The sequence below is a fragment of the Prionailurus viverrinus genome, chromosome E2 (genome assembly GCF_022837055.1).
Source record: "Prionailurus viverrinus isolate Anna chromosome E2, UM_Priviv_1.0, whole genome shotgun sequence".
NCBI classification, from domain to species: Eukaryota; Metazoa; Chordata; class Mammalia; order Carnivora; family Felidae; genus Prionailurus; species Prionailurus viverrinus.
In genome coordinates, this window is record NC_062575.1 from 1,439,596 (window position 1) to 1,467,500 (window position 27,905).

Here is a 27,905-nt window from a genome sequence, read left to right on the forward strand (position 1 = left end):
CGGGACCCCACACTCCGCAGGCCGTGTGCGGGCGGACAACACGGTAGCGACGCCGGAAGCCCCGCCCCCAGCCTACGTCTGACACAGAAGCACTCCATCCGGAACGCTCATTGGCTTAGCGTCTCCGCTGGGCAGAAGGCTTTTTCGGATGGTGTAGGGCCACTGCTGGTCTCCGCGAGGGGCGCTCGGCACTTGTCACTGCGGAGCAAAGGTCACCGGCCCCGCGAGGGTCTCTGGGAAGTAGCGCTGCTTTGTCCGAGGGCAGAGGCTGAGCTCCGCTTCCCAAGTGGGCTGAAACCCAGTTTCTGCGAGTCTTGTGGGCAGGTGATCACCCAAGTGTTTAGACGTGTATTTCTCCAGACTCCACCGGGCTCGGATGCTCCCCGGGACTGCAGGTGCACACGGACCCAACGGCAAGCGACTGTCGTGTGATTGCGCGTCATGTGGCCGTAGTCCGATGCATCAGAGTCAGTCCCGGGCGCTTAGGGGCTGGGGTCAGGACGGGAGAGAACAGCCTCCAGGCCGGAAACGACCCCTGTGAGTCGAGCACCAAGGCTCGAAGAAGCCTTGGGCAAAGTGTACAGTCCGTTCCCGCCGACAGGGGCCGAGAACTCGCCGGATCCCAGCCAACAGGGCGCCTCCCGCCGGTCGCCCGCAAAGATCGGGATTTGGCCTCCGCGCACACAGGCCAGGTATGCGGCCCGAAGTGGGAGGGGCCTTCGCCCCTGGGATCCGCGGCGGAAACCCGGCGCCTGGATCCTGAGAGTTCCGGGGGAGCCCTGCCGGGAGGACCCCGCAGCTCCCTGCTGTCCTTCGGGGCGCCCTCGGGGCAGCTCGCGGCCCGCGCCGCTCCCGGAACCCGGGCGGGCGCCCCCTGGAGGCCCCTTGGGTGGAAAGGGGGAACTCTGGCGGAGGGGGGGGGGGGGTGGGAGCGGGCGCTGTGGGGTCTGAAGTTCCACCCCCTCTGTGCCCAGCCCACGCTGTCCCCGGTCAGATGCGACCTCAGATCACACCTGATCCACTGACCGATGAGAATATCTGTCCGCGGAGGGAAAGAATAAATCAGGTTCCCTCAGGAAAGGGGGATCAGTGAGAGCCCAGCACTTTCTTCAGATTAAGGGATGATACATATGATATATGATAGATGATATGACGTATATGATATAAATAAATAAATAAATAAATAAATAAATAAATATTAGGGCACCCTGTTACACCTAAAGTGCGGCCTTTCTAGGGTCTCCACTGACCATCTAGAGTGTTTCAGGGGGGTGTCTCCCCTCTGGCTGGTCAGGATTCTAATATTACCCGCACTGTGAGGCCTGTGCATCCTCCAGCCTGTTCTCAGCACCCTGCCAGCTGTTTTCTATCCTTTCCCAGCCTTGCCCTGCACCTTAGTTTTCTGCCAAATTCTCTGTGACCTCATGCAGGTTTCTAAGGCTTCTTCTCTGCCCATACCCCACTTTGTCAGGACCACACAGGAATTCCAGAGTGTACTTAACTCTTGAATGAGGAGGGGTTAGCGCTGACACCCCCAACTCCCATTTCCCCAGCCCCTCAACTTTCTCCACCTCTCCAATCACGGCAGTTGAAATCCCTATAACTTTTGATTCCCTCAAAATTTAACTACTAATAGCCTACTGTTGACCAGAATCCTTACCAATAACATAAACAGTTGATTACATTTTTTGTTTGTATTATATACTGTATTCTTCCAATTAAGGTAGAGAAAAAAATGTTAGTAATGAACAAGAAACAAATATACATATACACTTACAGCACTGTACTGTATATATTGAAAACAATTCACATATAACTGGACCCATGCAATTCAAACCTGTGTTGTTCAAGGGTCAACCATATAGCATGAAATCTCAGACCTGCTTTAAAGCAGAAGGAAAATCCTATGTAAAGCAGGAGGAACCCCTTCTATAACAGGACTCACTTGAGTTAGGGAAGTTATTTTGTGAGCTGAAAGAGAGGGAAGAAAAATCCCCAAATGACAGCCTCCACTCATTTTATAGATTACCTCTATTTCCAATAGAGGGCGTCAGCTTTCTGCTGGATATCTGTTTTACCGCGTGGAGTTTACTCACTGGAAGAACAATGGGTTTCCCTGACTTCATTTGGAGAACAGAAGAGAGAGTGGGGAAAGGAATTTAACGTGTGTGCTGCAAACCTGACTGGGAGGGACATTTTGAGAAATGGGATAGAGCTTTCAGGAAGTGAAAGGAGGCAGAGTTTCATGTGAGCGGAGTAGGTATCAGTACATGTTTATACAGTTTATACAGTTATACAGAAGAGAGGGAAAACAAATGAGGAAAAGGACAATGGAAACAGCAGGAGTAAATTACTTCACATGTCAACACCATAGGTCATTAAGGAAATACAAATGAAACCACCATGAGATACCAATCGACATCTACCAAGATGACTATTTTCAAAAGGGTAAAATAACAAGTTGTTGCCCAGGCTGTGGAGAAACATACACTTCTTATGAGAATATAAAATGTTGCAAAGTGAGAAGGCAGAATACGGCTTCTCATTAAGCTTCATAGAGATAGGTCATCTGACCAAAAAAAATTCTATTCCTGGGCATATACTGCAACAAGTGGAAAGCAGGGACTCAAATCTATACTTGACCCATGTTCATAGCAGCATTAATCACAACAGCCAGAAAGTGGAAACAACCCAGCGTCCGTCAATAGATAAATGGATAAAATGTGGCATGCCCAAACAATGGAATATTTTTCAGTGGTAAGAAGCAATAAAATGCTGAAACATGCCATAAGATGAATGAACCTTGAAAACATTATGCTAAGTGATATAAGCCAGGCACAGAAGGATAAAGATGTGGTTCCATGAATACTAATATCTAGAATAAACAAGCTCATAAAAACAGAATGATGAGAGATTCCTAGGGGCTGGAGTGAGGGGTGAATGGGGAGTTATTGCCTAATGGATACACAATTTATGTTTGAAATTATAAAAAAAACTTTGGAAATAGTGGCAGTAGATACACAGCATTACAAATTTACCTGATGCTACTGAATTATATACTTGAAAATTATTTACATGGCAAAGTTAATATTACATAAAATTTACGACTCTCCCACCCCTCTCAAAAATACCCAAACTGAGTGATTTTATCCACTTCCCAAGTTCAAAATTTTACTTCTGTTATACTATTTCAGAATGTCATCATCTTTTCCACTGATGAAGCTAAAACAGTATACTCTTTGTGTAAGCACATAAATAACGTTCATGTTAGGACTCATATAGGATTGTGGTTTCCAGGATCTAACTGCCCCACTCTACACAGAATAATAAATTTATATCAAGAATCTGAAAATTTTTAGTCCCTTAAATACTAACAGCTGGTGGAAGAAATGATTAATTTCATGTAGAGAACAGAGTCATACAGTCACAATCAGATTAGAAAATATGTTTTCCTTGCCAAGAAATGAAACAAAACCGAGAGATGCGAGTATCACTGAAAATGAGCACAAAAGGGCTGAATGTTGGGAAACATGAAGACAAAAACATAGAGGCATCCACCAGCCACTGGCCTGGAATAGCAAATAGAGCCATCCAAACAAACAAAAGAGAAGACAGTGAGTAAAAGAAGAGAAAAGCACTCACAAGGATCAAAATGGTACAAGTGGCCCTGGCCTCGGGAGAAGGTCTGGGAGCAAGGCTGTGGCTGTGAATGTGTTGGACTCGCTGTTTGTGCCTGAGCAGGAAAAGGACCACTGAGCCACTGGCCCAGGCCATGAGACTCAAACACACAAAATCAGTTATGAAGAATATTGCTACAACCACAAATTGGAGAAATCTGTCTGGATTGAGTGAGGAACAGTATCCATAACTTACTCTCACACTAAAATTTTTGCCACTCATAGGACTAATCATTTTGATAGGAACAAAAATATTTACCAACAGATGCAGGATCCAGCAAAGGAGACAGCAGAAACCAATGAACATTGGGGATCTTATTCTGAGCTCCAGCCACCTAGAGAAATTGGAACATAGTTTAATGGTCTGAAAGACACCAAGAAGTGTGGTAGTGCTGAGGGAAACCCCTCTGGCCACTCTATGGAAATAGAAAAGAAGTTTACATCCAGTCTCATTCAGGAAATATTTTGATCTAAAGGCTGCCATGGCCTGAGGGATCCCTCTCAATAAAAGCACCAAGGAGTTGGCTAAGACCAGTTGATTGAGAATCAAGTCTGTGGGTCTCACCTTGTGTCCAGTGAGAAGTGTGAAGTTATAAAGACACAGGAGAGAGGCGTTTGCAAGGATTCCCACTCCCAGCTGAGTGAGGAAGAGGATTCCTATTTCCCACTTGGTGGCAGCCATCGCATCAATATCTACGAGACATTGATTTTAGTTGAAGCCAGATGAATGGCAGTACAAGAAAAACAAAAAAAAATTTGTGATAAACTGTGGTGCATCCAGACAATGGAACATTATTCAGTACTAAAATGAATTGAACTATCAAGCCATGAAAAGACACGCAGAAAACTCAAATGCATATTACTAAGTGAAAGAAGCCGTTCTGAAAAAAAACTACACACTGTAGGATTCCAACTATGTGACACTCTGGAAAAGCGAAACTATGCAGACAATGAAAAGATCCGTGGTCGACCGGGATTGGAGAGGAAGGGGAGGGGATAATAAATAGGCATGCATAGGGGATTTGGGGGGCAGTGAAAATATGCTGTGTGATATTATAATAATAGATATTACTGTAGGATATTATAGTAATGGATTGTCCACCCACAGAATTTACAAAACTAAGAATGAATTCTAAAGTAAACTCTGGACTTTGGGTGATTATAATGTATCAAGGTAGTGTCATCCTTGGTAAAAAAAAAAAAAAAAAAGTACCATCCTGGTAAGTGATGCTAATAATGGAAGAGGCTATACATGTAGGGAGGCAGGAGATACAAAGGAAATATCTGTGCTTTCCTCAATTTTGTTGTGAACCTAAAACTCCTAAAAAAAAAAAAAAAGAAAGAAAGAAAAGAAAGTCTTAAAACAATGAAGTATGTGACCATCACCATCACTTGAAAACACTTTGGAGGTCTACCTACAGGAGCCGAGTAAACACGTCATGGCTCACCTGCACAATAGAGTTTTCTATGCCTGCAAATTGAGTGAGGAGGATCTCTACAGTCTGACCTACGGTTATAAACTGTATGTATTCTGAAATGAAAAGCTAGATGGAGAGCTCTGTGTAGAGAATGCTAAAGGTTTTTTTCCCATGTATATGGAGGAATGAAAATGTAGCCACAGAACATACATAGGAATGGGGCAGATTTTAAAGCTAGTTTTTAGAGAAAAATCTTGTTATACTGTTTTATTTGTACAAATGTACACATATCATACAATTATTAAACAATTTTAAGGCAAACTAATGTTTTAAAATACAAAATTCAAAGGTTAAGAAGTAACTGAATACCCCATTGGCTTTCTTTCTATGTCAAAGAGACATTTTGAGTGACTCGAAAATATGGGATTGGCTTTATTTTCCTAGGAAGTTCTATTAAGGTAAAACTACCTGCAAGGAAATCTTAAAGTCTGTGTATGTATTTTACTAAAAAGTATTGGGATGCTATTTTGGAAACAAGTATATTACTATGAATGGAAAATAAAGCTTTCTATGTCAGGAAAAAATAAATATATAACCTAAGAACTTGAACAAAACTAAAACACGTATTTGGTAGGAACAATTGATATTAACTCATATAGTATTTGATTTTAAACATAGATGCATTTTTTCCGCAAACTGAAAAAAAATTAGAAATTATGGACAATGCTGTAACAATGCCTACTTCTAGCACCCATTTTATGGTCTCTTAATCCATTTTCTTGTGTACGTAAAGAGTGTCTTGAGGGAAGCGGGGGGCTTATTCGCGGACTAGGGCAGGAACTTTCCAAGATAAAACTGAAACTTCTTGTCATAAAAGGGAAGCAAGGAAAGAACACTGAGGTCGCTTTTTAGAGGTCACAGGATTCCACCTGACGAAGGTGCCCTTGCAAAGTTTTGGTACAACAGTGTAACCCCAAATGATTGATTTATGTAAGCCAAATCCATATAAGTGACATAAAAATAAGTGCAAAACTGCTGGAAGATGTTGAGGAAGCAGTTAATTCCTGGAAAATGGATAAAGGGGAATATCACCTATTTCTCCTGCAACAGCAGTACGGACTATGTTTCACAGTAAGAAATCTCTGGGCAGTCCCCCCAAACTTGTCTGTTTTAAATGATACTTATTAATGTCAATGAAAACATTTTCCATCATGGTGAAAATAGATACAAAACAAAATAATAGAAAACTCAACAACAGTTTAGGGGAAACTTCCTCACAAGAACAATTCCTTCTTCCAGATGCAATGTTTCAATATTGGATGACAAAGTAGAAGAATGTGTCCATGTTCATGAAAATATGTTCATGATGTAGAGCACCTTACTGAGTCACCATCTTCCTGGCATGGCTGTTTCAACAAGGCAGGAATAACAGCTGTGAGATGTATTTCAGTTTCCATGATCAAGAACTGAAATGGTTACACACTTGAGAAACACTCTGGAAACACAGAAATTGTTATTAGGATCAGTAATATAATTTAGAATAGTCACACATCAAGACAGCCATTTTTTCCCCTTAAGATAGGCAACGGTCTTCTTAAATGTATAAGCAAAAATGCATTAGTGAAAGACAAATGGAATTTTGAAAACAATATTAAAAACTGAGTATCTGAGGAAAACACTGAATGAAAACCAGACACTGTATTTTAAATCAATCATAGCATTCGTTTAGTATCAGAAGACTGTTGTCCTAAATGAAAATTTTTCCAGTCTTACTAATTCAATTCATACTATTAAGTATGTTGTCTCATAAGATTCCAAAGAAATATTAACATTTCTAAATTTCCTCCACAAATGTCAAAAATACACACAATTTAATGACACAACTTGCCTTAGTATATAAAGTATAACCAGAGGTTTCTATTGATGAAAACCAAACATGGCATAGAACAAGGAGCTTGCAAATTATGTTTGCAAATATTTTTATAGGATAAGTTTATAGGGGCTTATGTATGATAACACTAAATGATGAATTAGCTGGGAGAAGTGGTATTTTATATGCAGTATTAAAATATTTGGAGATTTGGTGAAGTCTTAAAGATATATCTAGCTTTCAATCTTCGAGAAAATAAATACTACATCTAAACATAAAGAATGTAAATCTCTTAGAAAAAATATAGTATGTTTGCATTAATTTTGCCTGAATAAATTACCAAGCATGTATTCAAACTTAAGAACGGAAAACATTTTTATCACACTTTTTTAAAGTTTATTTATTTTGAGAGAGAGCAAGCAGGGGAGGGGCAGAGAGAGAGAGGGAAAGAGAGAGAATCCCAAGCAGTCTAAACTCACAAACCGTAAGATCACGACCTGAGCCGAAGTCAAGAATCAGATGCTTAACTGACTGAGCCACCCAGGAGCCCCTTATCACACTTCTTAATAAAAAATGTAAGCCTTTTCATTTTTGTAGTATCTTTTACTGAAAGATTCCTAAAACCAATAGAAAATAAAACTTAAAAAATTAAACATGTAGAACATAAAAAAGGTAATTATAATAATCTCAGTGCTTCTTTTGGCAACGTAAAAGAACAGGCAACTCTGAGAAAAGAACACATATATTAAAAAATGTATTTTTCTCATAAGTATCAGAAAAGGCCAAATTACAGTGCAAATGACACTGGCATTTTCAAATATACATATACTCTTGCTGCAATCTCATTTTAAGTTTCCTCTGATAGAAAAATTGCATCATTTTTCATATCAAAAAAGATTCACAAATGGATCTTTTAAAATCGGTCTGCTATACTGTGAAATTTAAAAGTTAATATTTTGCTGCTGCTTCAACATCTCCACAACCAGGGTCCGAACACCCCACCCAGGTGACTGGGTGCATCAGTTGAAGGCTGGGCCCTGCCACAACTTCCTCGTCTTGCCTTTCCTGACTGTGACCTCGGGATATTCAGATGCGCCAGTGGAATCCCCTTTCACTGTCTCCCGTGTACTCCACCCTGACCCTCAATAAAGGCGCTTGCCTAGAGGTCCTCCTCCATTTCCTCTTCCATCCCCCACCTTCTCCACCTGCTTGGTTGAGTCAACCCCCTTGGCTCTTCCACCAATGACCCCCTGCTGGTGTGCCCGGACTCTGTCTCTGTAGGACCCGTGACTATAATAAACTGTTTTTCTGGCCCTCTCTTGTGTCTGGCTGAACCTGACACACCATGTCATGACAGATACAAAACAGCTGCCAATTTAAAATGTTTTGAAAATCATTTAGAATACTGAATACATAAAATTTTACCTGATACATTTTTTTCTCTTGTTTTCTGGAATGATTGTGCAATTTGAGATTAAAGTAAATGCTGTGTAAAATACATTTCAATTCTATTTTAGTAACTGAAATAGAGCAGTTTGTATTTAAGTGTGGGGGAGACACCTCACGCTTGGTAAACAACCTAATGGGCTAGTGATAAGAGAGTCCGTGGGGTGAATAGGAGGAAAACCCCTCACTAGTAAGGATCCATCATATTCCTTGGACATTGATTAATATGTTTCATAAAAGAATGCAGAAGGTGAATTCACTCAGCCGTAAATCAGCAGATGTGACTTAAGAGAGATCTTCGTGACTGAATATAAATTGGTCTAGAAGGATCCTCCACAAGTGAAGCAGGGTTAACTGTCTGGGCTGGGAAGGAGGAAAGGGGCAGGGGAGGGGGTGTCAGAGTGGAAATCCACCTGAAATTTATGCATGAATTGATTTCCTAAACATTTCATGGTGAAATTCGTAGTTTTTAAATTTAAAATTTTATAATTAAAAAAAGTTTGTTTATTTTAAGAGAGAGAGAGAGAGAGAACAAGGCAAGGGAGAGAGAGAATTCCAAGCAGGCTTGGTGCTGTTAGTGCAGAGCCTGACATGGGGCTCGATCTCATGAACCATGAGCTCATGACCTGAGCCCAAATCAAGACTTGGGGGCGGGGGAGGGGGGGATGCCTGGGCGGCTCGGTCTGTTAAGCATCCGACTCTTGATGTTCCCTCTCTCTCTCTCTCTCAAAATAAATAAACATTTTTTTAAAAGCCCACATGAGAGTCCTAAAATCTGAAATTGCCGTGGTTACTGATCATTCCAGCCCTTAAAGACTTCAGAAGTACAAAGGCAATAAAGGATCATGACATTCCCATAATCACAGGGTGTTGGGCAACAAAGGGAGGATCCAAATTAAGTGACTCCTGCTCTTAGCAAGGGGGCGTGAACTTCCCCGTCAAACAAGTTCTCCAGTCAGAATTTTATTCCATTGTTTTATTCTTATCTTTTTAGTTTGATAAACATACATCTTGGAGGGTAGAGAGAACAATAGGCTAACAGCAGAAGGATGGGTTAACAGCAAGAAGCAATAGGTTAACTAGCAAGGCATTTTTACCATCCGCTGGATTACACAGCAGGTTAATACTACTATCAGAAGACTACTGAAGTCTCTGATTATTCCTCCCTCCCTGCTCGAGCCCCAAATCCTACAACCATTAGGCACAGTGTTCTTCAAATAATAATTTAATTTCTTATTTTATTTTTTATTTTTTTAATTTAAATTCTAGTTAGTTAACATACAGTATAGTCTTGGCTTCAGGAGTAGAACCCAGTGATTCACCTCTTATGTTTGACACACAGTGCTCATCCCGAAAAGTGCCCTCCTTAATGCCCATCACCCTTGTTTGTTTGTTTTAATGTTTTATTTTATTCTTGAGAGACAGAGCATGAGCAGGGGAGGGGCAGAGAGAGAGGGAGACACAGAATCCGAAGCAGGCTCCAGGCTCTGAGCTGTCAGCACAGAGCCCGGACATGTGGCTGGAACCCATGAACCTCGAGATCACGACCTGAGCCGAAGTCAGATGCCCAACGGACTGAACCATCCAAGTGTCCCTGCCCATCACCCTTTTAACCCATCCCCCACCTAGCTCCCCTCCAGAAATCTTCAGTTTCTTTTAGTTCTGTAAATGGAAGATAAATGTGGGGCACTTGTGTAGCTCAGTCGGTTAAGCACCAGACCAGCTCAGGTCATGATCTCACGGTTCATGAGTTAGAGCCCTACATCGGGCTTGTTCTTGGCAGCTCAGAGCCTGGAGCCTACTTCAGATGCTGTCTTTCTCTCTCTCTGCCCCTTCCCTGCTCACACTCTATCTCTCAAGAATAAAAATAAACATTAAAAAAATAACTTCAATTTAAAAAAAAGAAGATAAATGTTTACTCTCTTTTACCGATGTCAGAAAGTTTAGACCTATGTTACCACGCATCCATTTAGCACAACAGGCTCACAACAAAATATAACAAAATTAAATGTGCTAGCTCCTGGCACACAGACTGCAGTTAACAACTCAGGGCAGGGAGCTCAGCCTTATCATCTCTTCTCTGGTCATAGGTCTGCACTGGGAAATAGTAGAGTGAACACCGTGAGGTTTAGTCTCTTTGGGCAGGGACGAACAAAAGATTTCACAAAAGCTGTAACTGTGAGGAGAGAGGAAAGATGCCAGGCAGCCCTACAGAAGGCGAGCAAAAGGATGGTGTGTAGATGTTCTCAGAAAGAATCATTGCTCGCTCTGTACAAAACTGTTTCAATCCCAGAAAACATACATACATGTACACATACACATTATTCTGTGGTTTTCCCTCTACTTTGTAGAATTCTCCTATGAATCTGACATTCTTCTAAAAAAGAAAAAAATAGACACTTACCAGATGACATTTGCAATTAGGACGATGGATGCTGCAGCAAGATGCGTGCCAGTGTGGAGAGCAGCGTCTGAACCTGATCTAAATGCTTGGGGTGCCGTGATCTCATCTCCTTGACCTCCTTGGTGGATAATTATTATCCTTTCACCTGTAATTTCAGTGACAACACCTACACAGGGAGTTGAGATTATCTTTCAAAAACATCTGCGGATTGTACAAATTATCGAAGGAGATCATGTTTATTTAGAAGGTTTTCTATTGAAGGTTGCAGAGATATCTAAGGAACAATTTGCCTCTGAAATGTTAAAAAAAAATCTCAAGGAACACTGAGAATGCCAGAAAACATTAGGATCTGACAAGTTAGAGAATGAAACTGAGCACCTTCTTATCCAGGATTATTCTACATTTTGAAAATTTATCTCAAAATATAATTCCCTTCCATTCTTGAGCTCACTGCAGGTACTGAAATTGAAGGGACAGCAGCAAATGAGTAGAGATAAAAAGGATAGCTGGGTGCTTCAAATTAGCAGAAACCTGTGATGTTCTATCCATTAAGCATTCTCCAAGATATTTACTGAGGTTCTTATGTCCGTTGGGCACTTTGGTGGCTACGCTGGAGCGTCAGTGCACAAATATGGAGCCCATCTTCTAGTGGAGGGAAAGAAAGCATTAAAAAAATTAAGCTGTTACATTCTTTAGTTTATTAGAAGGTGTCATGTTCTACAGAAAATGAAAACAATAACGCAGAGCCCGAATGATGAAAACTTTGGTGGTCGAGGAAGGGTTGCAACATTAAATCTGATGTTCATAGTAAGAATCGTAGGGAAGATGATACCGAAGCAAATATGTTAAAGAGGTGAGGGGCCACCCTCTTGAACCTTTATGTGTTCATTTTTAAATTCCATTAGTTCAGTAGATGTCACCACAACTGATAGGAATACTATGGTGGTTCTCTAGACAAGACGGGGGTGGGGAGGTGGGCAGAAAGCACTTGTATGCTTTCTGGTATCATTTCCTATAAGGACAGGAGTCTTATCATACCAGTGTCCCACCCTTATGACCTCACTTAACGTTTATGAAGAGGCCCTCTCTCTGTACAGCCACATTGGTGGTTAGATAGTAAACTATTCAATTACTAATTCGGGGGCAGGAACAATCAGTCCGGAGCAGATTACCACAGGTGTGTGCTCCATATGGGAATCACTTCAATAGGATGTTTCCATTGCCCTTCCGCCTGGTCAGGCCAGGCCAGCGGATCGTGCCATGGGTCACACCCATGAATTGGTAAAAACCCAAGTATAGAAGCACAAAGCATGCAATTTAGCCTAGTGCACCGGTTTTTCTGTCTTCGATCAGAGCGGCCACCTTCTAAAAAGGATGCTGTTTACTTTGGAACTGCCATCCATAGACCGAGCAGCTAGTTTTGGTCAATCAAGAGCAGTTGATAAGGCACAAGAAGCACAACAGGCCATTGGATCTGGCACCTCCTTAGGAAGTTACTTTGCTGGCTGACAATTCTCTGACACCAGCTGGGTGCCCTACAAGTCAATCCTATTCTGATACTACTTGGAGTCAGCGTGACTTCCCAGGGTTAAAGACTCAGTCTCACAAAACTGTTCTCACCGTGGATGCTAGCCTGAGTCCCCAGGCTACCCACACATTTTTCCAACCCAGCTACAAATTTGAGGGTTCCTATGACCTGCCTCTCAATTTTGGTAATTTTTGAGACTGGGTCATGGAACTCAGGAAAACATTTTTCTTGTATTTACTGGCTTATTGTAAAGGCTACAACTGAAGGACAGCTAGATGGAAGCAATGCATTAGGCAAATTATGGGGGGATGGCCCTCCCTGGGCACACCACCCTCCCAGAAAGTCAATCGTGTTCACCAGCTCAGGTCTCTAAATCTTGTTATTCAAGAGTTTTCAGAGATACGTCTTTAGATTCTCCCTCACCACCCAGTCCTCTGTTCTTTTCTGAGAACAGCCCATCACTCGCAGCCTTGCTAACTGGGTCCTGGGACGCCTGCCCCAACCAGGCTGGGCCAGTCAGCTTCCTCCTGTGTAATCTAGAATATGGACTGTAGACTGAGGCCTGAGCATGCTGGGCACTGGGGTGAGGGTTGGTGTTTAGAAGGACATTGTTTCTATCCCAATGATCCCTGATGCAGATACAGGAAGACCAGGTAGGAAGAGAAGGAGCCAGAAAACTGCAGTGTCTTTGGAGAGGAGGGAGGGTGGGCTCCTGTGACATTTATCAGCCAGGAATCAAGAAGGCTGGGGTCCCCCCACCCAGGGGTAGAGAGGTGAGCCCTTCCCCAGTGAGACCAGAAACCCGCAGGTATTCAACATCACTTCCTGGTACAGGGCCTTTGGTCCAGGTCCAGCTGTCCCCACTCTTCCTGGGTGAAGGTTATGGCCACATATTTGAAGGTATCCAAAACCTGGGAAGTCAAACAGATGTAGTGGCATTGGCCTTGTGCTGTTGGATGGGGATCAGAGCCTGTCAGTCTCGGGTGAAGGGGTAGAGAGACCCAGCCTCAGATCACCAAGGCCTATGCTGGGCTCAAGAGTTGGGGAAGGACACAGACTTCAGACCTAATGCAGTTGTGGCTGAGAGAAAACCCTCCCCTGGGGAATCCACTGGAGAGGACATTGGCATTCCTATGAGGATTGTGGGGGCAGACAATAAGTGATCTGGGACATCAGAGGAACAGGGAATATGATTATAATTCCAACAAGGAGAACCACAGCAATGGTAGCTGAGCCTCCCTGGTCCTCACCAAGCCTCACAGACTAAAGACTCCGCATGATGTAGTAAAGGGATCAGATGTGTTCAGCTCTGGAGCCAGACTCCTGCAGTTTGAATCTGTTCTAAACACTCAGCTACTGTGTCACCTTAAGTCACTTGATTTTCTTGAGCCATGATTCCTCATGAATATAACAATAGTTCTCACTTTATCAGGGTGTTATGAGAATTTTAAAATGTTGAAAATTCAGGGGCGCCTGGGCGGCATAGTTCATTAGGCATCTGACTTCAGCTCACGTCATGATCTCACGGTTCATGAGTTCTATACCCACGTCTGGCTCTGCGCCAACAACTCAGAGCCTGGAGCCTGCCTTGGATTCTGTGTCTTCCTCTCTCTCTCTGCCCCTCCCCTGCTTGCACTCTGTGTGTGTGTCTCTCTCTCAAAAAGTAAATAAGCATTTAAAAAAATTTAAATGTTGAAAAAGCAAATGCTGGAGTGCCTGGCCAAGACAAATGCTCAGTGTGATTATCTTTATTAATCCACCCACAGCCCCCACAGTAAACACAATGTAATTTCCATGTCACAGTCATGCGAGGCCAGAGGCTCAGGCAGACTATCAAGTCACACAGAGTGCCCAGTCTAAGAAGCTGATGTGGGATTTAAACTCAGATCCCTTTGGTTAAATCCAGCTCCCCCTGGCTGTGGACAGGGAGGGCTGCAGTGGTGCACAAGTATCTCATCTCATGGTCCTCCATCATCCCAGTGAATCCCCAGAAACCAGGATGTGAAGTATATCTGATAATTGTCACTGCTAGCTCCATTTTAGCAACTGCAGACTGTATTTCTGGGAACATGGGCAGAGGATTGGAACTGTCCTCACCCACCTCACAAGAGGGGCACGGAGATGCTTGTCACTGGGGATACACATCGTAACTGAGCTCTCTCCATTTCCCTCAGTACAGGGGAGATAATGATAATGTTCCCATTTCAGACTGGAGGTAGTGGAAGCCAAGGGCAGTGAGGAGACTTCCTCAAGCCATGGAAGAGGTCCAGTTGGAATCCACAGAGGCCTCTGCAGCCCTGCCCCATCATTCAGAGATATCCCTATTGTGTGTGATGCAGTCAGTATCCATAAGCCAAAATGACACATGTAGCAACAGAGTCAGGGCTTCCTTTTCTTTCTTCGGGCTGTCCAGGACATCCAGGAGAGGCAACTGCATGTGTTATCACTGATGCGGTGGATTACAGCAAGTCTTAAGTACCTGATTGTGCAGGCTGCTGTGTCTTCTGAAGCTCATCTGGCTCAATCCCACCTGTACATTTTTTTTTTTAATTTAACGTTTATTTATTTTTGAGACAGAGAAGGACAGAGCATGAACGGGGGAGGGTCAGAGAGAAGGAGACACAGAATCAGAAACAGGCTCCAGGCTCTGAGCTGTCAGCACAGAGCCCGACGCGAGGCTAGAACTCACTGACCGCGAGATCATGCCCTGAGCTGAACTCGGCCGCCCAACTGACCGAGCCACCCAGGCGCCCCTGACCTGTATATTTTAAATTTACAGTGGAATACAGCAAGGGCCTTTGGGCTTTATGATTTGGTTGAAGAGAATCCTGCTTGCAACGGGCAATTCCATGTGCATGATGACCGGATGCACCATAATGAAGCATTCATTCCCTTCTGTGGCACAGGGGCACAATAGGAGTTGTTTCAAAATGACTTACAAATCTATACTACAGATGGATTGGACTTCCTGTAGACCCCCAGGAACCCACACTCACACAAATGACAAGAATGAATCTCAAATAATTATGTGGTATGAAATAAACCACAAAAGAGAATTATGATTTGTAAAAAAAATCTACAAAAGGCAAACGAATTTATACTGAAATAAAGCAAATGATTGTCTAGGGAAGGGTGGTCATGGAAGGCACGGTGAGACGGATTATCTAGGAGCCAGGTGAAACTCTGGGAGTGATAGATGTTCACAATGATCATGGGGATAGTTTCACCATTGTATGTATATAAAATTGCACAATAAAATATATGAAGTTTATTGCCTGTCGATCTCACCTCAATAAAGCTCTGAAATAATTAGTTGCACGTAAAATTCTGGATTTCCCATACCTCTTAGGAACCCAGATGATCTGAAAGTGCTACATTTTGTTAAATTTAATTTATTTTTGAGAGAGAGAGACAGAGTGTGAGCAGGGCAGGGGCAGAGAGAGAATCTGAAGCAGGCTCCAGGCTCTGAGCTGTCAGCACAGAGCCCGACACCAGGCTTGAACTCATGAACTGTGAGATAATGACCTGAGCTGAAGTCAGATGCTTAATCGACTGAGCCACCCAGGCGCCCCTGAAAGTGCTACATTTATTTCACCATCCCTCTCTTCAGGTCTTGGAAGAAGCCCTGGCGTAGTGGCAATAACATAACATAACATAATAAAATAAATAAATAAATAAATAAATAAATAAATAAATAAATAAATAAATAAATAAAATAATAAAGCAAATAAAATTGAACATAAATAATAAATAAATAAATAAATAAATAAATAAATAAATAAATAAATAAATAAAAGATCATATTCTCCAGTCACCAGGAAGGAAAGCTGGGTCATAAAGGGCATATCCCTGAAATACGTGATCTCTCTCCTCTCAATCCGTTTGCTTGTACCAGCATCAAGGGTCTTCAGGTAAGTGTATAGGCATTCCGAAAATCTCGACAGTTATTTGCTCTGGCGGTGGGCGGAGTCATAAGGGACACAAAGCTGGACCTTCTGAAACTGTCCCCTGTCAAGATGCACACCCATATACTTGGGAATACTTATGGATGCAAACTTTAGAAGAGCTATGTCCTCGGTCATTGGCTGCCGTCTTCCCCACTCACTCACCTCTTCAGGGAGTGGCAGGGAGAGAGCCTCCCGGGCCGTTGTTAGGAGCTCCGCGCTGCGTACCAACATCATCCAAGCTTCTCCTCCGGTCTGTGTATCTCCCCTGGTTGCTTGTTGCGGTCCGTGCTGTGGCACCGTGGCCTCTGGAATCCCTGCTGTGGTGGCCCGTACTCCCAAACTCTCCCCATGCCGCCGACCTGACTCTGCCCCTTCCTCTGCTGTCGCCTCCAACGTGCGACCTCGGATCCCACGTGGCTGCGGGGACCTGAAGCACAGGCCGTCTGTGCAGAAGACCTCACTAGCTTCTCTCTAGGAGAGTCCACACGGACCGTGGCTCCTGGGCCCCGACCTTGGGAGCGAGGCCCTCCCGGGGACGTGGACCTGTGCCCTGTGAGTCTTCCTGGAGTTAGGGCTTCCTCCATGGAAGGAGCGTGAGGGTGGGGGGCACCGGGTCATTCTCAAGGAATGGGACCTCTGGCCTTGCAAAGAGTTGAGGACCTGCGGACGGGCGCACTGCACATCCTAATTTTACCTTGCCGCCAAACACCCAGGGGACTTTCTCTGAACACAGAAATTCCAGACACAGGCTAACCCGGAGCTCAGACCGGGACCCCCCACCCTCGGGCCGCTGGACGTCAGGACTACAAGTCCCAGAAGTCTTCGGAGAACCTGGTGCTGCCTCGGCTTTCAGCGGCCAGTTCCTCCCCCAGATTCCGCCGGGCCTCCAGCCGCCGCCTCCAACCCCGCCCCTGCTCGCTGCTACCTGGGGAAGCACTTTGAGTGCCCTTTCCTCCGCAAACCAAAGAGGTCCCATCCCTGCGCAGGTTTTGCTACCGAGGAGGGAGCTTCCCAGAGAGCACCGTGGGCCGCAGGCTAGACAACTCCCATAATTCTTCGTTTTGACCTTTTCACGCTGGGAATTTAACCTTCGGTGCCAAATTTACAAAGACTTGGGTAGAAACAGATTCCCTGAAAGCCTTAACCGCGAGCTCTGGCTAGAAACGCTGGGTGGACACCTGAGGATCATTGTCGATCTGTCCGTGTTTGTACAAATAAAGTTGACCGTGTGTGGCAACTCCACCGTGTGTACTCTCTAAGTCACCATGGAGTGGGCCCACTTTGGGTACCAAACTCCAATTTCCAGGAGGACGATAGCTCACAAAAGTATCCTAAATAACGTGTCACCATGTGCACTTTTGCTTCAGTGTTGCACAAAAAGCTTTCTTATTACCCAAACCACACTTTCAAACCTGTTCTGAAAATAACTCCCACCCTATCCCCCCATACCTGCTATCTTTGGAAGAAATGAAGGGGAAAACATTCTACCTTTCTGGTTTCTATCACTAAAATAGCATTCTGCAACTTTTAGTCTTATGCAGGTCCATTTAGCCATTAACATTTCCAGTAAATTAACTGATTATATAACTTAAATATAAAAGTTCACTTTCACACTGGAAAGTGTCTTTAGGTGCATGCAGCCCACAAGAGATAAAGAGTGTGGACAGAGGACGGGAGCAGGAGGGAAAGCCTCACTTGACCAATGGGAGCCGCCGGGGCTGAACATTCTTGGATTTTAAGGAATAAACACCAATATTACACATTCATTCAACAGATTACTTATTGGTCATTGGAAATGTGGCAGCCATTTTTCTAGGTACCAGAAATACTTCAGTGAACAAACAAATTCCCTGACCTCCTTAAAGTTATATTTTCATGGAGTAAGACAGGAAATGGAGAATACGATCAGGAAATTAGGAATTATCTTCCAAACAGAGAAGTACGATGGAAATATACATACTTGCATATACATTTGTGTACATTACATTGGGGCTGCAGCTGAGGAAGCTTCTGGTGTGGAAGGAGCACTTTTGAAGGCCATTTTCTGGTGAGTCCTCAGGTGGCGGTGATAGGTGGATGACTGGCGGTAGCTTCTCCGGCAAAGGGAACACGCGTAGGGCTTCTCTCCCGTGTGGATTCTCTCATGAGCCTGGAGGTTGGTTTTGTGGCTGAAGGACTTTTCACACGTGCTGCACGTGAAAGGCTTCTTTTTTACATGAATCATCTGGTGCACGTGTAGGTCTGATGCTTGGAAGAAGCCTTTGTTACACTCGGCACAAATAAATGTCCTCTCATTATTGTGTCTTCTCTGATGGGCTTTTAGCTGAGAGAAATACCTAAAGATCTTGGGACACTTTTCACATCTATGTGGTTTGGGGGCTTCATGGGATCTTTCTTGGAGTCCCTCACATGTGGAGATTCCCTCATTCTGGTGGGTAGGAACAGGCTCAGGGGTGACCCTGACTGGCTGAGAGAGAAACCCTGGTCCCACCTCCATAAGGATATCTTGATAAGGGGGTCCTTTTGGACACCCCTCCTGGGACCTGGAGATAGCTAGACCTGCTCTTCCAGAGCTGACTGGATTCTTCAAAGAAACACTGTCGTCTTCAGGCCTAGGATAGCCCTCTTTCTGGATAATGAGTAGGGAAGGGATTTCATTGCCTTGACTAGTAATACCGTCATTTACTTGGTCAATGTTGCCACCATTTTCTTTATCTTCATCTCCTGTGAGGGCAAAAATGTGACTCAATGAAGTTGTAGCCAGGAAGAAGTCCACATAGAACATTCCTCCGGTACCTCGGCCTGCCCCACTCACCTCGTCCCGTTGCCAGGGAAGTATCCTGGGGAGTACAGGACGGTGTCCCCATGTTCTCTCCTGTTGGGGTTCCTGGTGACAACTGTTTGGTGAGATGAACAATGACTTCTCTTAAGGGCATATTCTCAGAAAAGAGGGCTTCCTGTCCCTGCATGTGGACGTGGACCTGTTACAAAAACAAAAACAAAAACAAACCAATGATCACTGTTATATAATGTTCATTAGTATGTCTTCCCTAATGAAAAAGATGAATACTAAGGCTTTCCGTGGGAAGAGGCAGCTCTTGTCAAGGCATTTCTCCTCACCTTTGAGGTTTTTTCCCAACTGATAACTTCTCAGTGAGTTCCTACCACCTCATCAATAAAATGCAATTAAATAAATTAATATATTGGTTCCTATATGTCCCACAAGGAATGACTGTAACACTTTTTATTTTTGCTCACATAGGTTGGTAAAGATTCCCCTTGGTGAGGAAGAGTGTGATCTGACTAATAACTGGGTCTACAATAACTTCCTTCTCTACTTCCAGCTGTTGTCTACTACTTATTCCTTACTCTTTTTGGACCCTCACTCCAGGGGGAAGAACTTTGTACTCACTAAGCCAGGTGGCTTCATGCAACCATCACTCAGACCTTCCATGAATTTCTCCAGGTTTCTGCCACCTGATTCCCACTTCTCCTTCAATGTAGACCGATCACTGCAGTGTCGATTGATCATAAACTGTTCCAGGACCACTTGAAAAATAATTTCATCTTTGCTGTGTTTTTCTGGCTGCAGCCACAAGTAAAATGATTTATAGAGTCTTTGCAGTTCCTGCTTTGCAAATGAGTTGTTGCCATTTTGAAATAAGTTGTGCTGGGTGTCCTGGAGCTCAGAGATCTCCTCTGCCTTTTGGAGAGCAGGTCCTTGGCTGGGTTTAAAGTCTTTATTTCCTGATCCAAGGTTATCCATGGATGGGTCACACAGAAATGAGGTTCTGAAATCTAAATCCATTCTTAGTAATATTTATCAGAGACTCAACTTTCTGGATTCAGTTTGTGAAGTCCTGTGTTTCTGGAGATCTGTTTCAAGACAAAATCGGGACATCTATAATATTTGATACATTTTCTCATCTTATTTTGCTAGTTAGCTAGTTAGCTAACAGTCAAATGTTACATAGTGGCGGATGTTTAAAAACCGCAAGCTATAAATAGAAGAGATATATATTTAATCACATCACTGGCATAATTTTAACAAAAAAAGTATAAATTTCAGGCCCATATCACTTCATAGGTGAATTTTGAGACATTTAAGAAAGAAATAATGCTAGTCTTACCAAAATCATAGAAAAAGACACTTCTCTTTTAGTTAATGAAGTTAATTAACCTTGCTGATAATAAAACCTTACAAGTACATTAAAGAAAGAAACACTACCGGCCAATAATTCTCTTGAGCATAGATGCAAAAATCCTTAATATCTGCAAATCAAACTCAGTCATATATAAGGAAAATAATATATCACGAATTGGTGGATTTTAGCTTTTATATACAATTTGGGTTAAATCTCAAAAAGGAATGTAATTTATCACACTATTGAATTTACAGAATATGCTATCATCTTAGCAGTAGATACATTAAACAAGTAATAAAAGTCAGCACTCAATCCTGAGAAAGATATTTAGTACACTAGGAGTAGAAGAGAACTTCCATTGTGTGATAAACCATTTACAACATAACTGCAGCAAAAATTATTCTTAAAAGTTTTGCCCTTGAGGGCGCCTGGGTGGCGCAGTCGGTTAAGCGTCCGACTTCAGCCAGGTCACGATCTCGCGGTCTGTGGGTTCGAGCCCCATGTCAGGCTCTGGGCTGATGGCTCAGAGCCTGGAACCTGTTTCCGATTCTGTGTCTCCCTCTCTCTCTGCCCCTCCCCCGTTCATGCTCTGTCTCTCTCTGTCCCAAAAATAAATAAAAAACGTTGAAAAAAAAAATTAAAAAAAAAAAAAAAAGTTTTGCCCTTGAGATTGAGAAATAGAAGCCCATTATTAACTCTTTGTAACATTTGACTGGTACCTAATCAGTGAAATAAGATCAGACAACATCAACTATTATAGATGGCCTGATTTTATTTGAAGAAAAATCCAAAATATTCTAGGAATAGTAGACTAGGTGAATTTAGCAAGGTTCCCAATACAAGGCCGATATTCCAAAAATAAATTTCTATTAATAAGACAGCAGATAAAATTAAAGTAAAAATTTTATCACTTCAACGACCAACATCAAACACCTATGAACATATGTAATGAAAGATATTTAAAACCTCTACACACATACTACAAAATAATATTGAGAAGGAAAAGCCATATTTATGGATTGGTTGAAGGACTCATTATAGAAAATGTCACTTCTCTCCAAATTGATTTATATATTCAATACAATTCCAAGGAAAATCCAAAATATGTTGTGTGTGTGTGTATGTGTGTGTGTGTGCATGTGAGAGAGAGAGAGAGAGAGAAATTGACAAAGCAATTCTAAAATGACATGGACACCAACAGGCAAAAATTTAATATATCAGCAACTTATTTCTGAAGGATAAATTTGGAGGATTTACACAACCAAATAACATTTTATTATGAGACTATAATAGTTAAGATGGTGGCATAGTGGCACAAAGATAGACAGATAAAAAGTAACAGAACAGGGGCGCCTGGGTGGCTCAGTTGGTTAAGCTTCTGACTTCGGCTCAGGTCATGATCTCACAGTTCGTGGGTTTGAGCCCCGCACTGGGTTCTGGGCTGACAGCTCAGAGCCTGGAGCCCGATTCAGATTCTGTGTCTCCCTCTCTCTCTGTCCCTCCCCTGCTCGCACTCTGTCTCTTTCAAAAAAATGCTAAAAAAAATTTTTTTTAAAGTAACAGAATAGTGTCCAATACTGAGATGTATTCAGTTACTTGATTTGTGAAAAATGACACTGACGTGATAATAATTACGTGAGGGCCATGATCTAGTATAAAGCATGTTCTTTCAATTATTGTTAGACAATAAGGTATTAGAAAAAGTAAAGAAGGTGAATAAAATGAGATAGGTTGAGGAGTGGGGGAGCCAAGATGGCAAAGTAGGAGGAGGATCTTATCAAATCATTCTGAATACCCAAGAGATTGACCTGAGGACTGCAAGAACAAACTGCACAACTAGAGGGAGAGAGGAGGCCACATCAGGAAGTAGGAAGTACAGAGAGGTGGTTTCCCGGTCATGGAGAAAGAGGAGAGGAAAGAGTGGAGTGCACATGCACAAGGACAACACTTCCCCAAAGCTGTTTTGGCTGGGAATGTGGGAGGGGCTGATTTTTGTGTTTTTGCAACCAGCGGGGCTCGAAGGCTGGCGTTTTAGAGGTCTGTGGGCTTGGCTGGGATAGAGATCTGAGGGCGCTGCCCTACTCCTGGAGAGAAGGCAGGCATCCTGGGGCCCATCCATGAGAGATGGCATTCCCAGAGATCCCTCTCTGGGGACAAAAGAGCTGGCAGGCACCATTTCCCTCCCCTGCCCCTCAGCATAGGCGCAGAGACACCTGCTGAGGGTGACTAACCTGGACACTGGCTGTCTAGCCTGCTTTGCTCCAAATTCTACATAGCAGCACTCTGCTGTGCCTGTCCTCCATCAAGCCTCCCTCAGTCCCCACATGGCAAGACCCTCCCCTCGAAGACCAGCACAGGACCCCGCCATACCAGGTCGCTAAAGTCTGGAGTTTTAAAAGTCAGCAGGCTTGGCTGGGATAGAGCCCGAAGTGCACTGCGCGGCCCCAGGCAGGCAAGCAACCTTGAGACTGACGGTATGAAAACATCAATCTGGAAAACGACTGGGATGCAATAAGGGAAACTATTCACCCTTCTGGGAGTGCTTCCTAAAAAGAGCAGCAAACGCGGAGACCCCTCTCCAGGGACAAAGGAACCGGCCCATTTCCCTCCCCTGCCCCTCAGCATAAGCCAACTTCAGTAACCCAGACAATGCTGACACTGGCTGCCTAACATACTTCCATCACGTCCTGCCCCACTGTGCTCTGCCTGCATTGGCCTTCTCAGGCAAGTGGGCCTCAGGGCCAGCCAAGTGGGCCCCTTCCCCAGAAGACCAGCAGAAACCCCCTGCCCACACCATGATTCCCAACCAGAAAGTTCTGCAAGGCTTCAGTTCTAGTGGAAGTAGCATCAGGTCTCATTTAACAATCAGACCAGAACACACCTAGTTAAAACTCCCCCACACTCTGGCCAAGGCCCAAACACTGCCCACCGCAGGCAAGGAGAGCATCTGCAGATGACTGGACTGAAGGACGGAGCAGCCAAAACACAGCAGCAGAGTGCACACACACACCAGGGACACTCTTTGAAGCGTCAGCCCCTGGACACCAAACAGCCTCTTTATCATAAAGCTATTACTCTCAGGACCAGAAAACAAAACAGGCTTTTCTAACACACAGAGACAGAGACATAGACAAAATGTCCAAGATGAAGTAATTCATCCCAAATGAAATAAGAAAAGCCCATGGCCAGACATCTAATTGAAACAGATATAAGTAATATGCCTGATGGAGAATTTAAAGCAGCAAACACAAGGATACTTGTTAGGCATGAGAAAAGAATGGAAGACTTCAGGGAAGCCCTTACCACAGTGATAAAAGTTAAAAACCAGAAATTAAAGGGGTCCCTGGGTGGCTCAGTCGGTTAAGTGTCTGACTTCAGCTCAGGTCATGATCTCGTAGTTTGTGCGCGGTTTGTGAGTTCAAGCCCCACATCTGGCTCTGTGCTGACAGCTCAGAGCCTGGAGCCTGCTTCAGATTCTGTGTCTCTCCATCTCTTGGCCGGTCCCCTGCTCATGCTCTGTGTCTGTCTCTCAATAATAAATAAACGTTTAAAAAAAAAAAACAGAAATGAAAAACACAGTAACAGATTTGAAACAATCTAGATGTAATGACCACAAGAATGGAAGAACCAGAGGGAAAATTAATATAGAATACAGAATAATGAAAAATAATGAAACAGTACAAAAGAGAAGAACTACAGATCACTAGAATAGACTTAGGGAACTCAGTGATTCCATCAAACGTAGTAACATTCATATCATAGGAGTCCCAAAGAAGAGAGAGAAAAGGAGGCAAGAGGTTTGTGTGAGGAAATAATAGCTTAAAAATTCCCTAATCTGGGAAAGGAAACAGACATCCAGATCCATGAGGCGCAGAGAACTTGCATCAAAATCAACAAAAGCAGGCCAACAGCAACACATGTCGTAATTAAATTTGCAAAATACGGCGATAAAGAAAAAAATCCTTAAAGCAGCAAGACAAAAGGAGTCTAACTCACAAGGGAAGACCTATAAGGCCACCTGCAGATCTCTCCATAGAAACTTGGCAAACCAGAAGGCAGTGGTAGTGTATATTCAATGTACTGAATGGGAAAATTATGCAGCCAAGAATACTCCATTCAGCAAGGCTATCATTCAAAATAGAAGGAGAGATAAACAGTTTCCCAGACAAATAAAAACTAAAGGAGTTCATGACCACTAAACCAGTCCTGCAAGAAATATTAAAGGGGACTCCTTGAGTGGGAAAGATCAAAAGTGACAAAGACTAGAAAGGAACAGGGAAAATCTCCAGAAACTGAGAAAAAGTAATAAAATGGCACTAAATACATATCAACAATTATTCGGAATGTAAATGGACTAAATGCTTCAAATCAAATGACAAAAGGTATCAAAATGGATTAAAATATGAGACCCATTGATATGCTGCCTACAAGAGACTCATTTTCTTTTTTTTTTTTTTTTAATTTTTTTTTTTCCCAACGTTTGTTTATTTTTGGGACAGAGAGAGACAAAGCATGAACGGGGGAGGGGCAGAGAGAGAGGGAGACACAGAATCGGAAACAAGCTCCAGGCTCTGAGCCATCAGCCCAGAGCCCGACGCGGGGCTCGAACTCACGGACCGCGAGATCGTGACCTGGCTGAAGTTGGACGCTTAACCGACTGCGCCACCCAGGCGCCCCAAGAGACTCATTTTCAACCTAAAGATACCTGCACATTGAAAGTGAGGGGATGAAGAAACATTTATCACGCAAACGGACATCAAAAGAAACCTAGAGTAACAATATATCCTCAACATGAAAGCACCCAAATATATAAAACAACTAAAAACAAACATAAAGGAATGAAATGATAATAAAATAGTAAGGGACTTTAATATCCCATTTAGACCACTTAAGCTAAAAATCAGCAAGGAAACAATGGCTTTGAATTACACATTGGACCAGATGTACTTAACAGATATATTCAGAACATTCCATCCTAAAGCAGTAGAATATACATTCTTTTTTTTTTTTTTTAAGATTATTTGATCATGGGAGGGGCAGACAGAGAGAGAGAGAGAGAGAGAGAGAGAGAGAGAGAGAGAGAATTCCAAGCAGGCTCTGCACTTTCAGTGCGGGAGCCCGACACAGAGCTCAAACCTATGAACCATGAGATCATGACCCAAGCTAAAATCAAGAGTTGGATGCTTAACTGACTGAGCCACCCAGGTGCCCCTACACATTCTTTTCAAGTGCACATGGGACCTTCTCCAGAATAGGTCACATATTAGGTCACTAATCAGGCTTAAGAAGTACAAAACAATTGAGATCATACCATGCATGTTTTCCCACCACAAAACTATGAAACTTTAAGTCAACCACAAGAAAAAGTGGAAAAACCACAAATATATGGAGGTTAAACAACATGCTACCAAACAATGAATGGATCAACCAGGAAATCAAAGAAGAAATTAAAAAATACATGGAAACAAATGAAAATGAAATACAATGGTCCAAAACCTTTGGGATGCATCAAAAGTGGTATTAAGAGGGAAGTATATAGCCATACACTCCTACCTCAAGAAGCAAGAAAAACCTCAAATAAACAACCTAACCTTACACCTAAGGGAATTAGAAAAAGAACAAACGAAGCCTAAAGCCAGGAGAAGGAAAATAATAAACATTAGATCAGAAATAAATGATATAGAAACTAAAAAAAAAAAAATTAGAACAGATCAATGAAACTAGGAACTGATTTCTTTGAAAAAATTAATAAAATTGATAAACTCCTACCCAGATTTATCAAAAAAAGAGGAAGGGCCCCAATAAATAAAATCACAAATGATAGGAGAAATAACAACCAACATCACAGAAATACAAGCAATTATCAGAGAATATTGTGAAAAATTATATGCCTACAAATTGGACAACTTGGAAGAAATAAGTAAATTCCTAGAAATGTACAAACTACCAAAACTGAAACAGGAAGAAATAGAAAACTTGAACAGACCAATACCACAAACCAATTGAAACAGTAATCAAAAATCTCCCAACAAACAGAAGTCAGGGTCAGACGGCTTCCCAGGGGAATTCTACTGAACATTTAAAGAGTTAACACCCATTCCTTTCAATCTATCCCAAAAAATAGAAATGGAAGGAAAAAATTCAAACTCTTCTATGAGACAAGCATTACTGATTCTAAATCCAGATAAAAACTCCACTAAAACAGAGAACTATAGGCCAATATCCCTAATGAACATGGATGCAAAAATTTTCAAATAGCAAATTGAATCCAACAACACATTAAAAGAATCGTTCACCACGATCAAGTGGGATTTATTCCTGGGTTGCAAGGTGTTTTAATATTCACAAATCAACATGCTACACCACATTAATAAAAGAAAGGATAAGAACCATAGAGATAACAGACCTGTACTCTGAAAACTATAAAACTCTGGTGAAAGAAATGGAAGAAGACACATAGAAATGGAAAAATATTCCATGCTCATGGATTGGAAGAACAAATATTGTGAAAATGTCTTTCCCACCCAAAGTAACCTATACATTTAATGCAATCCCTATCAAAATAGCACCAGCACTTTTCATAGAGCTAGAAAAACAATCCTAAAATTTTTACAGAACCACAAAAGACCCTGAATAGCCAAAGCAATCTTGAAAAAGAAAAGTTGGAAGCATCACAATTCCAGACTTCAAGTTCCATTACAAAGCTGTAGTAATCAAGACAGTACGGTACTGACACAAAAACAGATACATAGATCAATAGAACAGAAAGCCAAGAAATGAACTCACAACTAAATGGTTAATTAATCTTCAACAAAGCAGGAAAGAATATCTAGTGGATAAAAGTCTCTTCAATAAATGGTGTTGGGAAAACTAGACAGCAACATGCCAAAGAATAAAACTGGACTACTTTCTTACACCACACACAAAAATAAATTCAAACTGGATGAAAGACCTAAATGTGAGACAGGAAACCATCAAAATCCTAGAGGAGAACACAGGCAGTAAAGTCTTTGACATCAGCCGTAGCAACTTCTTACTAGACTAGATATGTCTCCTGAGGCCAGGGAAACAGAAGCAAAAATAAACTATTGGGACTTCATCAAAATAAAAAGCTTCTGCACAGCATAGGAAACAATCAACAAAACTAAAAGGCAACCTACAGAATGGGTGAAGATATTTGTAAATAGACATATCTGACAGTATCCAAAATATATTTAAAAAACATGTAAAAGTGACACCCAAAAAACCATATAATCCAGTTAAAAAATGGGCAGAAGACACAGACATTTTTCAAAGAAGACATAGAGGGCTAAGAGACACATGAAAAGACGCTCAACATCATGACAAATCAAAACTACAATGACATATCACCTCATGCCTGTCAGAATGGCTAAAATTAACAGCACAGGCAAGGATGTGGAGAAAGGGGGAACCCTCTTACTGTGGTTGATGGCAGTACAAACTGGTGCA

The 27,905-nt window shown here is 42.5% G+C and overlaps 3 protein-coding genes across 5 annotated transcripts in view; all 3 read right to left on the reverse strand.

Moving 5' to 3' along the window:
* The window catches only part of LOC125152410 (zinc finger protein OZF-like), a 516,059-nt gene that overhangs the window by 196,849 nt on the left and 291,305 nt on the right, over window positions 1-27,905 (reverse strand). The window lies entirely within an intron of this gene.
* Window positions 483-4,359, reverse strand: LOC125153131 (vomeronasal type-1 receptor 1). Its single transcript, XM_047836046.1, has 3 exons — window positions 3,476-4,359; window positions 1,014-1,038; window positions 483-905 (listed from the first exon to the last, which is right to left on the reverse strand). Exons 1-3 carry the CDS (start codon window positions 4,357-4,359, stop codon window positions 483-485), a joined length of 1,332 nt encoding a protein of 443 aa, XP_047692002.1.
* The window catches only part of LOC125152434 (zinc finger and SCAN domain-containing protein 4-like), a 42,080-nt gene continuing 32,262 nt past the window's right edge, over window positions 18,088-27,905 (reverse strand). For all 3 annotated transcript variants that reach the window (XM_047834366.1, XM_047834368.1, XM_047834367.1), the window contains exons 2-4: window positions 19,703-20,166; window positions 19,106-19,271; window positions 18,088-19,014 (exon numbers count right to left, since the gene is read on the reverse strand). In XM_047834366.1, coding sequence (XP_047690322.1) covers window positions 18,272-19,014; window positions 19,106-19,271; window positions 19,703-20,098 — 1,305 coding nt within the window. In that variant the 5' untranslated portion in view covers window positions 20,099-20,166 and the 3' untranslated portion in view covers window positions 18,088-18,271. The remainder of the gene's footprint in view (window positions 19,015-19,105; window positions 19,272-19,702; window positions 20,167-27,905) is intronic.